The sequence below is a fragment of the Galeopterus variegatus genome, unplaced genomic scaffold, assembly GCF_000696425.1.
Source record: "Galeopterus variegatus unplaced genomic scaffold, G_variegatus-3.0.2 Scaffold7, whole genome shotgun sequence".
Classification (NCBI taxonomy): domain Eukaryota; kingdom Metazoa; phylum Chordata; class Mammalia; order Dermoptera; family Cynocephalidae; genus Galeopterus; species Galeopterus variegatus.
This window is the reverse complement of record NW_007726118.1, coordinates 1,766,818-1,785,021: the sequence shown is the minus strand read 5'-3', so window position 1 is coordinate 1,785,021 and position 18,204 is coordinate 1,766,818. Positions and strand designations below refer to the sequence as shown.

The 18,204-nt window shown below is 40.6% G+C and overlaps 1 protein-coding gene across 1 annotated transcript in view; it reads right to left on the bottom strand.

Annotated features, from left to right (window-relative positions):
* Positions 1–1,821: 1,821 nt before the first annotated feature.
* The window catches only part of KIAA0196 (KIAA0196 ortholog), a 55,470-nt gene continuing 39,087 nt past the window's right edge, over positions 1,822–18,204 (bottom strand). The window contains exons 23-28 of the mRNA XM_008581292.1: positions 15,582–15,685; positions 14,661–14,790; positions 13,091–13,187; positions 8,709–8,862; positions 5,486–5,573; positions 1,822–2,228 (exon numbers count right to left, since the gene is read on the bottom strand). Coding sequence (XP_008579514.1) covers positions 2,172–2,228; positions 5,486–5,573; positions 8,709–8,862; positions 13,091–13,187; positions 14,661–14,790; positions 15,582–15,685 — 630 coding nt within the window. The 3' untranslated portion in view covers positions 1,822–2,171. The remainder of the gene's footprint in view (positions 2,229–5,485; positions 5,574–8,708; positions 8,863–13,090; positions 13,188–14,660; positions 14,791–15,581; positions 15,686–18,204) is intronic.

Here is an 18,204-nt window from a genome sequence, read left to right as displayed (position 1 = left end):
TTGTTGTTTCTTGTTGTGGACTTCTTTACCTGGCTTCATGATATTGGAAAAGAAAACCAAAGTGGGGTGGAAGGTGCAGATGGAAACCTGTTCTATTAAGAAACTCTAACTTTGGGAAAGTTGCCTTAATGTCTCTGGACTGTACTTACCTCATCTATCCAGTGAGGCGATTTGATAAAGTTCTTTTCTAAGTTTTCTGAACATATCACATTCCTACAGGAAAAGCAGCCAAGGGCTTTATAAATTCCACTGTGTAACATTAATAAACCAGGCTAGGATTATTTCAAGAGACAGAATGTACAGATAAGTGCTTATATGAAAACCTGGCATGAAACCTTAAAATCAGAATTTACTGAGTTTATCTACAGTAAATTTGAAGAGATTATGGACATTCAAAGGGTATTATGAAACTTCAGTAAATCTTCAAATGTCATGAAAGTAAATTGTTACCCATGAAATCGTAGTAAAATATAATCTGGAAAATATTACTTCACATTCTAATGATTAGGGCTAAAATAACTTGTAAAGCTTTTATAATGAAAATTTCCTTCAATTTTTAAGTTCTCTTTCAATTGAGAAAATATTTCACATGCCAAATCACTAGCAAAATCAGATTAAACATCACTTTGTTTTGTTTTAGCAGTGTATGGTGGACTGTTAGTTTGGTTTCACGAGATTCCCCTCTAACTAATCCCAAACTTCTATTTTCTTGTTAAAAATCACTTTCTTAGATCTGGCCTTTTTAGCAGCTGGCTTTCTTTTTAAAGAGAAGTAAAGCTCTTGGGCTGGTGAGTTAGCTCAGTTGGTTAGAGCAGTAACACCAGGGTCCAATGATCGATCCCTGTACTGGCCAGTCACCAAAAAAAAAAACAAATAAATAAAAATTTAAAAAATCTCAATGTGGTTACTGTTAGTTAAGATTAAAAATAAAAAGTAGGAAGATATTTTTGACATGTGAGTGTTCCCATCCACCAGCACAGCCTTGAAAGAGACTGCCAAGTTCCTTACTTGCCGAGCAACAATTCACTTAAAATTCTGCCCTGGGCCTTGATGCCACCTCCATGGCAAGGCTGGGAAGCTTCCCTTCCTCTCCAGTCACTCTTTTTAAAATCCTTTCCACTATGGTAGTGAAATAATCAAAGCTTGTAAAGTCTTTTTTTCCTTTCAGTATATTAGAATTTGAGGCCTTCTGACAAAATCACTTATAAAATCAGAAAACTGAAGAAACCTGAGAAATCATTTAGCCCTAATTTTACAGATGACACCAATAGGCTCAGGGCAAAAACTTTTTTTTTTTTTGCGGCTGGTTGGCACAGGGATCAAACCGTGGACCTGTGTTATCAGCACCGTGCTCCAACCAACTGAGTGAACCGGCCAGCCCCCAAACATCTCTCTTGCTTATCCAAGGTGATGAAATCCAGGTTGCCACAGTAGATGTCAGCTTCCTTTTTCAGTATAATTTTCATGCAGAAAGTGACTCAGGGTTTTGAGGGAGTTAAAAGCTATGGCCAAGCTGTTACAAGCACACAAAAAAAATGGGAGTGGGGCACAGGGGATGCTGATGAAGGAAGAGGCTGGAAGGAGCAGCTGAAGTTAGGGAAGCTGGGAAGCCACTAGGGTATGTGGGACTGGAAGAGGATGGTGAATCTCAGACACCAAGAAACTTCCAAGGCATGTGGCACACACATTGCTACTAATCTATCACCATGTGCCTGCCAGCCTGTTGTGGGTGGGCCATCATACCTAACAGAGCCATCTCTTCCAAATGGTTTTTTTTACAGAGTATACAGTTTTTGAGTCAAGCAGAGAGACAACTTTGGATACTGGCAATACTATTTTACTGAAAATCTGGAGTTGCACAAATAGTCTTTTAGAACACAAAACTAAATGGATTTATACATAACAATTCATTACATTCGGTAATTATAAGAGGCAGTACAAAAATGTGTTCTTGTACATGATATAAATTGCATATTAATACCATGATTTAAACAATATTAATTATATTAACTAGTGCTGGGAGAGACATCTTACTCAGAATGTCTGTTTCCCACAATAAAGGGGAAAAATGTAGTTATATCAGTAATTGAGTTTCTTTTCGTTTGCAAATTCGTTTTAGTGATAGTGGGAAGATTTAAAGACTATCTTTTCATTGAAGTAGGAGCAAAAAGTTACAGGACTGTTCTGAACTCATCAAAAATGAAATTAGGCACGTGTGCTTCAGCAACCTGAAAAATTAAAAGAGTTAAGTGATTCATAGTTTTAAAGTTGAACAAATTCAAAATTTTTTATATGAAAATGAAAGAAATGAAGGTATCCTTTGGAGCAAAGTGAATCATGGGGAAGAGCTGAACTCACAGGGGAGGACCACTCCTTGAAACAGCTGCTGGTTCTGGTGTCCTCTGTACTAGTGTCTCATTATTTGGCACCTCTAACATTTGAGGGGATGTGCAGCAACCCCTGCCTCCAAACATGTGCTCCCTTCTTAGCTCTTAAAGGCACTTTGATCCACTAGGAATGCTCATGCCTCCGGGAAGTACTAAGACATGTACTTGGGTCACTTAACACACTTTATTAAATGATGACAACCAAGGAAGAACAGGATATCTGGCAAATGACTGGGGGGTGTGGGGGATAAAGACAAACAAGGCCAGAGGAAGAGGAGTAGGAAGCCCTTAAAGGCATACATTCCTTAACTGTTCTTATGGAAGCCCTGAGAGGGCTAAAATGTGCTGAATGGGGTGGAATGTAGAACTAGGTGGTCGGTGTGTGCTGGAAATGAGTATTTTTTAAAAAGCAGCATTTTAATTTTTTTCTAATTATAAAGGTATCACCTGCTAATTAGAGGAAATTTAGCAAATGCAGAAGAGCATAAAAAAGAAATCTTCATACCTCAGAGAAAACTAAAACTGGTAACTATTTTGTATTTAATCCTTCCAATCTATACACACACACACATTCAAAACTGGGATGACATAGTCTTCTGTCCTCCTTTACCTCTGCTAAATCTTATATTATAAACGTCCTTGCACACAATCTTGATGAACTTCTGCACATATATCCAGCAGGTGAATTTGTAGCAGCAGAACTGCTGGGATCAGGGTAAGCATATTACAAAAGTTTAAAAAAATAGATAAGGCTAAATTGCCCTCCTCGAGGGCTAAGCCCATTTACACTCCCATTAACAGCACTGAGAAGTCCCATTTTTCCAAAAACTTTCAAGCACTGGGGGCCCAACATTTTAGTTCCCACCAATCTGATGAGGGAGGGGGAGAAGTAATTTTACGGTCATTTTTATTTGTGTCCTTTGAATATAAGCAAGGTTGAGAATTTTTCCAAATGGTTACTGGCCCTTTGTATTTCTTTTCCTGAAAACTGCCTGTTAATATCCTTTCCCCATTTTTTTTTCTTATGGGATTGGTCATCCTTTTTTATTGAACTTGAAGAATATACTATAAATCAAGGAAACTATAATCCTCTGTTAACACTTCCCCTCATTTGTCTTTTTTTTTTTAATGAAGAGATGTTTGACAGAATTGTTCAATTACATTCTGCTTTTATAAGAGATCAAATCTCTAAATCTTTTCCTTTATTGTTTCCTTTTCTGGTGTTATACTTAGGAAATTCGGAGAACTAATACGTATTTGTCTAAAATTTCTGCTAATTTGTCTCATGTTTCACACTATAATTTATTTCAATAAAATAGAAAATATAAAGGGACTAACTGGTTATTTTTTAACCACATAATGAACTGTCCCAGCACTCTCTATTGACTAATATTCCCTTTCTCCCCTAATATGAGATGCTACTTTTCCTTACACACAATCGTATGCACAGGATTTGCTCTTAGGCTACATATTCTAGTCCACTGATCCTTCCATTGAGTTGCACACCAGTACTACACTATTTTGATTTTTGTAGTTTTATAATATGTTTCAATATTTTATATAACATGTTTTAGTATCTTCTTTTTAAAAAAAGTCCTGGTCTAAGTCCTACGAAATTTTTAAAAATATATCTTTTTTTTTTTCCTTTTTGTCTTTTTTACTGACCGGTAACGGGATCGCAACCCTTGGTGTCGCGCCCGTACCGGGGACCGGCAACGGGATCGCAACCCTTGGTGTTGCGCCCGCACCACACTCAGCCAGTGAGCGGGAACCGGTCTCCACATGGGATCCGAACCCTCGGCGGGAGCGCCACCGCGCTCCCAAGCGGCACACTCTCCAGTGCGCCACCGGGCCGGCCCAAAATATATCTTTTTAAGTTAAAAAACTATCTGGGATTTTTACTGTAACTGCAGTAAACTTATAAACCAGAAATAACTGATATCTCTATTTGAGTCCTCTCATTCAGAAAAATGGACTTTCAAATTATATATTTCAAAATTTTGTAGTTTTTTTTGTAAATTATTCTTTCATATTTCTTGTAGAGGTTATTCCCAGCTATATTATTTCCCTATTATTTCTGTGAATGAGACCTTTTTCACACTATATTTTGGAATTGGTTATTAGTGTATTTACTTTGTACATCAATTCTATAACCAGCTTGATTTCTGAACTCTTTATTATTTTAATAGGTTTTCACATGATTTTACTGGGTATTCAAGGAAGACAATTCACATCCTCAATAAATACTACAAAGTTTCTCTTCTTTCCAATGTGCATTTTGGTTTCATTTCTTATTTTCTTATCTTGCACCCATATAACAAAAGTAGCCTCAAAAGAAAAAAAGCCTTGAGAGTCAATATGGTTAGCATATTACTATATTAGTCTTGACTTTAATGGGAATGTCACTAGCATTTCACTATTAGGTATGACATTGCTAGTTAATTTTTAAAAGATCATCTCTGGCTTCTGTTATTAAAAAGTATCTTCTATTCCTAACCTACTAATTTATAAAAATTCAGAAATAATTTTTAGCATCTGTTGAAAGTCTTTTATATTTTAGTATCAAGTTCTCCACTTTGAGCTAAAACTTACTAAAGTGGAATTAATTACTAGTGAGAAAGGAAAAAGGGAAGAATTTCTCAGAAGGTAAAAGCAGTCTGTCATTTTTGGAAATAGCGGTTGTATATAACTTTAGCTGTGGCATGAACTTAACCAAACTTGTTAGCATCAGGTTACTGTGGAGAGGAAAGAACCAACCACACATGGTTATTTCTTTACCCCGGCCCCTTACACAATCCCCTCCTGGCTTGCCCGTCTCCCCTCTACCCCTCCTGAACCAGGTGAACTGATGAGAGACTGGTAGAGACTGGAAAGAAGAGGAGGGAAGTTGTGTTCAACCCTGAACTCTTGCAAAGCATTTCTCATGGCAGAGAAGGTGGGAGCATTTAGAGCTGTGGAGCGGAGCAGTGGCAAGGGGCTCAGAGGCACCCACTGTGAATGACCTACTGGGCTTCACTCCTCATGAGTCCAGGGCCACTATTACTACCATCTTTTTACAAATAGGTCATTAATATTGTTCTTTATCCTGTAACACTTACCCTCCTGGGTAGCTTTGTGTACCGAACATAATCCTCCAGGAACAGAAGGGCACCTACAACATGTGCAGGCATTTCAGGTATCTTCTGGCTGTAACAGAGAACAGTCTGGATCAATTAACTGCTTTGCACATAATAGGCCCTCAATCAAAATACTGGAAGACTAAATACATGACAGATTACCAAAGGAAGTAAAAGAAGAACAAATCCATAGAACATGCTTCTGATTCCTATCAAGCCATTATCCAGCTCACAAATCTTCAGGAACTTGTCCTCTAGGACAGAATCTAAGCTGCTCTACGTGGTTTACTTGGTCTTCACAGTGCTGTCTGTCTAGACTCGTCTCCCTCTGCTCCCCTTCAGCACTTCATGACTCTACGCCCCGCAGCTCCTGTACTATCCCATCCCTCGTCTTTGCAGCTACATTTGCTCTGCACACTTATTTGAAAGTAAACTTCAAGACAATTTTTAAGCCCCAGCTTGGGCACTTCCTCCTCTGTGAAGTCCTCCCTGATTCCCTGGGGCAGATGTCCTCTTCTCATGCTTTCATTATACTCAGAATCACTCTCCAAGCCTCTTAATTTTTCAGTTGTGTGCGCCAGCTTTCCATTGAGTGCAAACTCCTTGACGGCCTGGGTCACAACTTCGTTTTTGTATTTCCAACATGTGGGATCGTGCCTGGCACATTACTGTATATTTGAGAGCATCAAATAAATACAGCATCTAACAATTTTTCATATGGGATCTTACTGCTGTATTCATTCATTCAACAACTGTATTAATGAGCACTGTTGTAGATCTGGAAATACAGCAAAGTACACAACAGTCTCCTACAGCTTACATTCTTTCTTGTTTATATCAAACAGAGTTTTTAGGTGTTAAAACTATTTCCAAGTTATGTACCACTTGGCACTTTCTAATTAACAAAAAATTTGATGGTACTGGATTACTAATCCATTTCTCTGATAATCTGTTGCTTTTGAAAAGAAGGCTTGAGAGGGATTGCCCCTGGAAGAGTTCTCACTGCTCTCATCTTCCAGTGTGACCAGGGCTGCATTTGTTCAGCTCAGGGCAAAGGTAAGGAAGGAGTTTCCAGCGTCTCAGGTTCCTTATGTTACTTTCCTTTGCTGAATCAGAAACCCTGAGCTGTGGCTGGATTCTTGTATCCTGATGACCACTCTCGCAGCTGCCAATACCACGCTGGACTAGAACTACACTTTTTTTTTGTCCTTTTTGAGACCGGCCGCCCTGCGCTCAGCCAGTGAGCGCTGTGAGCGCACCGGTCAACCCTATACAGGATCCGAACCCGCGGCGGGAGCGCTGCTGCACTCCCAGCGCCGCACTCTCCTGAGTGCGCCACGGGCTCGGCCCGGACTAGAACTACACTTAATCCTTCGCAGTCATTAGTGAAGAAGAAACAGAAGGACCTGCTAATGCTTGACAGACAGGGAACTATACAGTTGGGAACAGCCAGGTGTGTGGAGGTTATTTTCCAATCATCCTTCACCCCCTGAACTAGAATCCTTCACCCCCTCTCATGGTCCTGGGCCAGATGTGCTAGGTTTTTAGCTGCTGCTTTCCTTCCCCATTGCCCTTATTGTACGATTGTTACGATTTCATTTTTGAGATTTCCCCATGCTTCTGAGCTCCCTTTATTTTTCAACTGCCAAAATATGCTTTTTGAAGCAAGTCTGACCATAAGTCCTAGAAACACATGCAGTGTTTGTTTCTTGTTCAGTTCATTAACTAGGATGGCGAAGAATGGCCCGATTGCAGCTCATGGGAAAAAAAGATGTTGGGATTAAAAAAGAATACAAAATTAGTATGAGGGAACTTCAGAAATTTCACAGAAGAATTGATATTATCATTTAATTCTATTTTTCCACGAACTTTCTGAAGTGCCCGCACACGAGTCATTAGTATGTAATGGGTATGAGAAGCTCCCACTGCAGTCGTACCTGAGCCACTGTCCACAGAGGGCCCAGGGTGAGGATGTGCAACAACCCTTCCACTCTGAGGGGAGGGCTGTACGTGGAATCTCAGTACAAGTTTGGGAAGCCACATTTTAAGATGGCCAATCACAGTCTGGACACCCAGAAGGGGTCACCCAATATGGCGAGCAGCCTTTAAACTACAGCATGTCACGAACACGTGGAAAGGACTTATCTAAAGAAAGAGAAGACCTAAGCCAACAGCTGACATCAAAAATAGGAAGTGACATTACAAAGAAAAGGGACTGCATTTATTCTGCATAATTTCAAAGGAGAGAAATAAGCTCAATGAGTGAAATTTTTAGAGACATGGATTTCTATTCATCACAATCAGGAACTTTCTAACAATGAGAACGACTCCACCAGTGTACTTCGGTGCCTTCGGGGTTAATGAGTGTTCTAGTAGAGGCTGATGACCACCTGTCACGGATGTCTTGGAACTGACTCATGCACTTGGTGGAGGTTAATTAAAGGGCCTCTGAAATCATTTTCAATTTTAGGAGTCAGCAGTGTTTTGTGAGGGCTTGGAAGAGCACTCTCATTAATTAGTCTTTAAGTTATATTGGCAAAAATGACCAAGTGATAATCTTCCAAATTTTGAATGTGTAATATGACAGGAAAATTTATTTAGCCAGGCTGTCCCTTTAGAGTAGCAGAGAAGGAGGCTCAGGACCCAGCATCACATGGAAATACCTTATTTTTCTATCCTAGAAAAGCCACATTTGGGTAGTGGGGTGGGGAGGAAGGATTGGCAGGAATTAAAGGTTTACAGGCTTCGTACTATATAGCAAGTTCTGTGTGATTTCTGTTTCACTACACACCAGGAACTCACACTCTGTGCAGGCTTTGATACTGAAGTGTTCTCTGACTCCCATGAATTTGTGTGGAACCATCTCTTGCAGTAGAGTTCAGGGTTCACTGAGATCTGAGCTTGATCCAAGGCGGCAGAGAAACAGGACTGTACTTCCACACAGTGGTTACTAATTGTCATGACTCATTCTCGGAAAATCACCACAAGTACACACACCTAAAGGAGTTCCCCTGGCAAGGTGACTAAGGATTGGCACACGTATAATTGCTCCAAACAAGAAGCTGTGCCCTGACTTGCTTTACAGAGAGGGTAAGGAGCCATTTTCCATCTCTATTAGGTCAATAGTAAGAGGAATTTGGCATGCAAAGTTTAAGTCGCTTTTTGTGACATTAGGTTCCATTTATTCCTGGTTGGTCTTCTGTACCTTGTGCACTGCTCCACTGTGGAGCGAATAAACTGCCCAATCAGAGCCAGGAACTGTTCAGTGTACCGTGAATGAAACTGCTTCAGCAGAGTGAGCAGTCCCAGGACAAGTGGCGGCCAATCAACAGGGTCGGCATGTTTTCGGCAGACCATTCCTGAAAGATGACAAGTTACACCATCAAGTAAAGTACTTGCCTTTGGCAATATCCATTAAATACTAACTCTCGTGAATGTCAAGATGTTTGGGACCCATATCATTACTGGCAGGTCATTCTTTGGAAGGAATGACAATTCTGGACTATATTTTGAATTAGCCATGGGATTGGTGGAAAATTCTAGTAGTCTGAAGGATTCAAAACAATAAAGCAATTACTAATTTTTGTAATTATCATTAGTGTTTCTTTTGAGATAAAGATAAATGTAAATGAGAAAATAAAAAATCACCTATAACTGCCTTCTGTTATTGGCAGCATGGCATACCCTGAACTACTCTTTCAAGTGAAAATAATTAAAATGCTGCATAAAATATTTTTAAAGTATCTTTAAACACAATGTTGAGCATTACACAAGAAAAGAATCTGCAGAAGTCAAGACAGTGGAAGAAGAAAATTTATGAAGTGAGTGAGTGCCCCAACTGGCTTTTTCACTAAGGACATTGCCAAAATCTGGAGACCTTGACCTTCTGCCTGGATAGCTGCATGGGAAACAGGAGACAAAGCTTAGGGCCTTCAGGGGCAAACACAATGCTGAAAAAGAACAAGTTGGAAGACTTACGTTGCCTGATTACGAGGCTCACTATAAAGTTACAGTAATCAAGACAGTATTGGCATAAGGACAGATAAACAGATCAATGGAACAGAATAGTCTAGAAATAGTCCCACCATTATATGATCATTTAAATTTCCACAAATATACTAAACAATTTAAAGGAGAAAGAGAAATCTTCAACAAATGGTACTGAAACTGGGTAGCCTGATAGAGGAAAAATGAACCTGGACCCCAAACTCAAATCATACACAAAATATAATTCAAGATGGATCACAGACCTCAATGTAAAAGCTAAAACTACAAAGCTTCTAGAAATAGACCTAAGAGAATATCTTTGTGACCTTGGGGTAGGCAAAGATTTCTTAGGACAAAGAAAGGACAAATTAAAAGGAAAAGTGGATAAATTGAACATCATCAACATTAAAAACTTCTGCTTATTAAAGTCAGCAGTAAGAAAATGAATAGATAAGCCACGATTTGTGAGAAAATATTCATAATACATGTATCTAACAAAAGATTTATATCTATAATATATCTATAAAATATTCATAATACATGTATCTAACAAAAGATTTATATCTATAATATATGAGGGCACCTCAAAAAGTTTATGGAAAAATAGAAATAAAAGATAATATGAGGGCCGGCCTGGTGGCGCACTGCTACAGTGCGCCGCTTGGGAGCGCGGTGGCGCTCCCGCTGAGGGTTCGGATCCCACATACAGACCGGTTCCCGCTCACTGGCTGAGCGAGGTGCGGGCGCGACACCGAGGGTTGCGATCCGCACTGCTACAGTGCGCCGCTTGGGAGCGCGGTGGCGCTCCCGCTGAGGGTTCGGATCCCACATACAGACCGGTTCCCGCTCACTGGCTGAGCGAGGTGCGGGCGCGACACCGAGGGTTGCGATCCGCACTGCTACAGTGCGCCGCTTGGGAGCGCGGTGGCGCTCCCGCTGAGGGTTCGGATCCCACATACAGACCGGTTCCCGCTCACTGGCTGAGCGAGGTGCGGGCGCGACACCGAGGGTTGCGATCCCGTTGCCGGTCCCGGTCCGGTACGGGCGCAACACTGAGGTTTGCGATCCGTTGCTGGACACGAAAAAAGACAAAAAGACAAAAAAAAAAAAAAAAAAAAAAAAAAAAAAAAAAAAAAAAAGATAATATGAAATTTTTCATGAGCATTTCGAAGACCCCTCATATAAATAACTCCTACAATTCTGTGATTAAAAAAAGCAAAAAACTCAATTTAAATGTGAGCAAGAGACTTGAACAGACACTTCACAGAGAAGGATATAATGAATAGCCAATGAAAAAGTGCTCATTAAAGGCAAATTAAAATCACAATGAGATATCGGACATACCCATCAGAAAGGCAAAAATTAAAAAGACTCACATCACCAAATGCTGGTGAGTATGTGGATATACAAACACTTATTTTGGTGGGAGTGTTATTGGTAGAACCACTATGGACAAAGGGTTAGCCGTTTCTTACAAAGTTAAACTGGTCAGAAGACGCCCGATCCCATATCTGTGTTCTTGTGAAGACTGGAATCTCTTCCTTAAACCAGAGATGCCTAAACAAGTTACCCTGAATCATCCAACTGAGGCCTCGGCAATTCTGATTTACTCAGTGTCCACCACGTAAGACGCTCAGAACACAGAGACACGATCCTACAGTGCTTGGTTTGGAGAAATACTCCTTTCCAGGTAAACAGCAAAAGCAAGGTTAACAACAAAGACTTCCTCTATGAATATGAGGAATCTTCAGAACATTAAAGGGAAGGTTCGTATTACTTTTTAATTCTATTTTTTCCATGAACTCTGAAGTATCCTCAAAGAGCACCACAAAGATTCTTTCTTAAAAGACAGACCGGGGCCAGCCCGGTGGCGCACTGGATAGTGCGCCGCTTGGGAAGCGTGGCGGCGCTCCCGCCCGAGGGTTCGGATCCCACATACAGACCGGTTCCCGCTCACTGGCTGAGCGAGGCGCGGGAGCAACACCGAGGGTTGCGATCCGTTGCCGGACACGGAAAAAAAAGACAAAAGAAAAAAAAAAAAAAAAAAAAAAAAAAAAAAAAAAAGACAGACCAAGTTCGGCATGTGTTTCTTAGATCAGTCTTGAGAATCGTGCTCACGAGGTGAAATAAATGTTTTTATGATATACAAGCACACTGATGTTCCTCAGTCCTACTTTACTAGATTTCTGTGTTAACACATTGGTCTAACTCATGAAACGAATTGTAGTCAGGTATGGGTGTATTTCTAGCACAATTTATTTTTTTTAAAGATTTTGTTTTGTTTAAAGACCTGGGAATTCCATGGAATGGGACGCATGCTTTCCACAAGCAGTTGTATTATAATCAAGATGCCAGACTCTAATCATGTGTACGATGAAAGAAATATTACCTTAAGATGAGAACAGTGAACAAATAGTCAATCTTCAGTGAAAATAAGGTTATCTATGCACTGACAATTCACCATTATAAAGAGTCATATATTCTTATTTAATAACACAGGGACAGTAGAAAGAGAACATGAATTTCTGAATCTTGAGATAAACCTTCACATTAGTTTTGCGATGGCCTTTTAAATTGATTTTGACCAATATTTAGAAAAAGATTCAGTACCTGTTGAGCATCACTCTGCACAAGGGACTGTAACTTGGCCAAAGTCACACAGGTGATAAGTAGGGAGGCCAGAATCCAAACAGACATTTGTTCCCCCCTCCCACAGCAAGTATTTATCGGGGGCCCCATGCTGTACATTCTACGACAATAACAGGTCATGAGAGCAGTGTCTAGAATCAATAAATACTTTCAGATGAGAGGAAAAAAAAATTAAAGAGGCTCCACATTTTTACCCTAAGAAAGCTTATAAAATAGGAAGGGAAATACTTTAAGGAAGAAGTACATTTTGGAATTTCTGGTTAAAAAAAAAATTTGGTTACTTTTGTCGAAATGCTCTTACTATGCTTTTAAAGTAAATTAAGCTCTATGGTGGATTTTTAACAATTCCACTTAGTTGGGTACAAAGTTTGGAGACAGAGGAAGTAGTTGGGAATCTATTAGGTAATTATAAAAATGTTCAAAGGAAACTGACCAATGACAAAAAAAAAATTAGGGTTATATTCCTGGTCATGACGAATATATTAAAAGCCTTTGGCACCTACTACTTATACTGACTATTTTGACATCTAATCTTATCTATATGAAAGTACTAGGTATTCATTTTATCTCCTTAACTATATTGTTACTTTTTCTATCAAAGTTCTAGATAAATAGCAGGCACATCACACTTGTCGAAAGAATAGAACATTAGCCATAACCAGTTGCCTAAACATTAAAGGAAAGAAGCAATGCAAAGGCCCCACATATTCTACAAGCTGGAGAATTAACCCTTGGAAAGGTGGACTGTACTTGTTTGATTTTAAATCCACCGTGTACATTTCATGAAGGGACACTGTATTACAGAGGTACAAAGACATGGATTTCATAAACATATATTTAATTAAGAAAAGATTTCATATCTGACATAGCATTCTATACAAAGAGCTATTTAGTTAGGTATTAATCTATTGGCATTGCTATTTACTGCAAAGAATAAATGTCATACAGTACCTAGGTTTTTGTTGTACTCAAGTTTTGGCAACTGAGCGATCAAAAATAGAAAGTTGACAATAGGGAAATAGGGTAAGCGCTTTGTTGTTATATATATCTGGAAAGAGAAGGTAAGAAAAATTGATGGTTTCTTCACATTGCACAATTCCATAGAATACATTTTCAAGTAAAAAACTTCAATTTTATTTCAATATTTTCTTCAGACTACCTAAAACTCGAATGGTTCCATTAATATGCTGCCTTCAGAGTATCATTTAACACTCCTGACCCCGCCCAAATATAAATACCTATATCACAATTAGTCCTTCTGGAAGGAGAACAATTTTGCTTAGAAGTTAGCAGTGACTTTCCCCTGCACCCTGTTAATGTCATGAATAAAGGGAGGGGGAAAAAGGGTGATGAGCGAGAATGGGAGGGGAAAGCAAATAAAAAGTAGTCAAGGCAGAGCTGGAGAGAAGGATTGGGGGTGAGAAGAGGGAGAGAGGGAGAGAAGGAGAAAGAGAAAAGCTCCATGTAGCAGCGAGTGGTAGTACTCCTACAAAAGCAGAAAGAAAGCAAAGTTCTTTGTCATTTGCTGTCCCCTGGGCAGTGCCATGGAGCAGTCCCCTTCCCAGTTCACATGGCAGAAAGTACAGTCAGGGCATACACGGCCAGGCCCAGCCTCCCACCTGGCCTCAAATTCCACGGGACACAGGGAGCACAATGGTTAGCAGCCCGGGCTCGGGTCAGACTGTGGCTGCACCACTTCCTAGAATGGAGCTCAGGGGAAGCCTCTGTGAGCCTCAGGCTCCTCACCCAATAATGGCATATTTTACAGGGCTGTTGTGAGATTAAGTAAGATGATCTACGATAGGGGTTATTAACACAGGGCTTGGCACTGTAGTCAAAACTCAAAAGATCTTAGTTGCTCTTCAGGTTCATAATCCTGTATCCAAAACCCAAGGGATAATACAGATTTCAACATTTCAAATTTTACAGATTTTAAGAAAGGTAATATACGGTCTAAGAAACACCCTATAATCAAAGTCATCAGTATTTCTGGATCAAAATGTACTCACACTAAGGAGGATAAATAACAAATATAAATAGCCTTATGTTAGTTCTGGACAGGTTTTGTCACCAAATGAGATCTGGCACCATGTTACAAAAAAATTTCAGTTCTCAGATGTTTTGGAGTTCAGAATTGCAGAAAAGAGTTTATATCCCCATATTATGATTGATTACTGTCAGCCATGAGGGGAAACATCTCTGGGCAATACAGATCAATGCTACAATTTAGCTGCAGTTCTAATATCAAACCCTAGACAAACTCAAAACTAATCTCTTACATTGATACAGTGCTTTTTTCTTTTTCATAAGTTTTGACCAAAACTATACCATTGATTCTTACAGTCCCAAGCCAGGCAAGGAAGGTGTGATCACCACTCAGAAAGGGTGGGGAACTTGACAGGCCCTGGGGTCTGAACCCAGGTTCTCCTGATATTTTCACACAGTAATCTGTTACCTGGGCCAAATCACCTTTTGCACAATACTGTCCCCCACCACACCATTACATATTTTAATCACTAACCTTATTCAGTGGGTTGTGAATGCCAGCTGCCTCCAGATAGGCTGTGATTTCATACAAGAGTGTGTTATCCTCTCTGGGATAAGGAAGCGAAGGGTCCCGATAGTGGGCTTCAATATCTGCTAAGAGAGCCCTAAAGGAAGAAAAAACCAGTGATAAACATTAGTGATGAACTGAATTTATACAACAGTTTATACAGGCCAGTGATGTAATCTCTCCAGGCCTCAGTTTCCTCATCTGTAAAATGAAAGTTTGATCCCTCTAATTCTCAACTTCCATGCCTGTGATTGGCCATGAGTGGAAAATTTGACATAGAACTACTTTATCTTTTGGAGTCAACCTAAATCAAATGTTTACACTGTTCAAATTTTTACAAACTGATTTTGTTTTAATACCTACTTTGTCAAAAGCATGACTTAGTGACCGAGAAGCACGGATTGTTTATCTTGAAGTGGAAGACTGGGGACGACAGATGGTTGCTGGTAAGTGGGGGATATCAGTGCACTCCAGCATGTGTGCCCACAGCTGCTGCTGCTGCTGCTGGTCACTGACACACTGGCACTGCTCTCTGGATGACTGTGGGTCAGTCCTGCAGAAAGCCAGTTGTGGATTTTACTAATAACTGCTTTCCAAATCTGTGCAAGTACCTACCACAGTGTCTGGTGTGTATTATGAGGACAATATATGTTGGCTGCTTAAGTGAATCCATGAAAAAAAAAAAAGGAGAAAGAGAGACACCAAAGGACAGTATTGAGGAGTCTTCTGAAGACAGATTTGATTATCCATGGGAAGAAACTCTATAAATTCAGAGACCTCTTACTCAAAAAGAACTTAAAAGAGTAAGAATTAAAGAAAGTGGGATGCTTAGATGATGAACAGTCCAAGCCTGCAGATGGCTATTTTCAACCAAACCCTGGCACTTACTTATTGAGATTCTCCAGAGCAGCTGCCAGATGTTTGGAGTCAAACCGACAAGAATAATTTAATTCATTAGCAATCTGTTGTCTCAGAATCTGCATTTGCCCAACCTGTGAACAAGCAGGAGAAAGAACAGGTAGTACCTACCAGCATTTCAAAAGGATAGTAAGGAGGCCAACAAAAGACGGCAAGTTTTCACTGGAAGGATCACAACGCTTCACAGAAAAATGGATGGCTTTCCTGACTGCTCCATGGCTAAGAGCAGCATTATCCCTGACAGAGCACAGGAGACCCTTCAAGGGATGTCTGGATAGACTCCTGTGTGCCAACCACAAAATATCCCATAAGTCTAAGATTTACAAAGTGATCTGTTAATGTTCAGTTCATGTGTCAAAGGTGTCTTTCTTTTTTTTAAAAAAGATGACTGGTAAGGGGATCTTAACCCTTGACTTGGTGTTGTCAGCACCACGCTCTCCCAAGTGAGCTAACTGGCCATCCCTATATAGGATCCGAACCCGTGGCCTTGGTGTTATCAGCACCACACTCTCCCCGAGTGATCCACAGGCCGGCCCTCAAAAGTGTCTTTCTTGAAGCTGTATTTTTCATCGTTCCGAGTAGGCTCTCCAACTTTGGTAGCTGCTATGAGAAGCCCTACTTTCTTTCATTTGTCCTAAATTGAAGTTTCTCAAGTCTTAAAAATGCCATTTCACTCTAGTATTCTCAAATCTGGCAAATATGTCTGTCCATGTCACTCAGGATTATAGATTATGTAATTATCTAGATTACAAAGTAATCTAGGGCCGGCCCGGTGGTGCACTGGAGAGTGCGCCGCTTGGGAGTGCGGCGGCGCTCCTGCCGAGGGTTCGGATCCCATGTGGAGACCGGTTCCCGCTCACTGGCTGAGCGAGGTGCGGGCGCAACACCGAGGGCTGCGATCCCGTTGCCGGTCCCCAGTACGGGCGCGACACTGAGGGTTGCGATCCCGTTACCGGTCAGTAAAAAAGACAAACTTGGGAGCGCGGCGGCGCTCCCACCGAGGGTTCGGATCCCATGTGGAGACCGGTTCCCGCTCACTGGCTGAGCGAGGTGCGGGCGCAACACCGAGGGCTGCGATCCCGTTGCCGGTCCCCAGTACGGGCGCGACACTGAGGGTTGCGATCCCGTTACCGGTCAGTAAAAAAGACAAAAAGGAAAAAAAAAAAACCAAAGTAATCTAGATAAAATCTTCCAAGAAAGTGCCTCTAACAATGCTAACCCCTTAATCTAGGTGTTCTAAAACTTTTTGTGTGCCTTGGACTCTTTTGGGAATCTGGTAAAAAGCCTATGGACTCCCTCTCAGGATAATGCTTTTAAATGCACAAAATAACATATAGAGGTAATAATGGAAGTCAATTGTGATAAAATATAATTATCACACTATTAAAAGAACAAATCTGTGATACAGAGTTATTTTAACACGGTAGGTCAACTATGGTAATTTTGAAGTAGTGATAAGCATAAATGATAAAACAACCACAATGACTGCTGGTTCATATAGCACAGCAATTTCAGCAGGGCTTGAGAGAGTTTGGGTTGCTCCCATAATCTCAGCGGCATCATAAGGTCAATAGCATACTCTTTTTGTGCCAGTAAATTTCTCCCTTTCTACTCTAGGTAAGGTATTCCTAAAAGACTGGCAAGGGGAAGTGGGGAGAGAGAAGGCTGTACTGTATTATAATGCAAGCCACAATATGGTGGAAATGCACACATCTCTGAGTTACTGGGGGCAGAGAAGAGTTAAGAAAAAGAGAATGGCTTTCTCTAAGAGTGAAGAAAAGTTATTTAGATAAATGGAGCTTGCAACAGTTGAAAGTGTTAAATGAGGGCTGGCCCGTGGCTCTGAGGTGCTGCTAACACCAAAGCCATGGGTTTGGATCCTACATAGGGATGGCCAGTTAGCTCACTGGCTGAGCATGGTGCTGACAACACCAAGCCAAGGGTTAAGATCCCCTTACCGGTCATCTTTAAAAAAAAAAAAGAAAGCATTAAATGGCCTCAAATGTATTACTTTTGACAACTATTTTTACCAGACTTATTTCTCTATGGGAAGAAAATAAAAGTCAATCAAAAAATGCTATTTAGGGCCGGCCCGGTGGCACACTGCTATAGTGCGCCGCTTGGGAAGCGTGGCGGCGCTCCCACCGAGGGTTCGGATCCCACATACAGACCAGTTCCCGCTCACTGGCTGAGCGAGGCGTGGGAGCAACACCGAGGGTTGCGATCTCGTTGCTGGTCCCCGGTCCGGTACGGGGGCGACACTGAGGGTTGCGATCCATTGCCGGACACGGAAAAAGACAAAAAGGAAAAAAAACAAAAATGCTATTTAGAAGACAGAAATCTTTTAATTTATAGAAAAGTGTTATTTAAACATTAGAATAGGGCAAGGCCAAGAAAATAGTAAGTTCACTCAGGTCACTAAAAAACAATCTGGCCCATATAATTCCTTGCTTAATTCTCTATGTCTAGGATACTTTATGTTAAGGATTCTCTTGAAAGTATCAATCTAGATACTTTCAACCTGAAAGTTTAGTTTAATATATTTCAGTTCTCAACAGTTTAATATAATAGTTTAATATAATACAACTTGTTC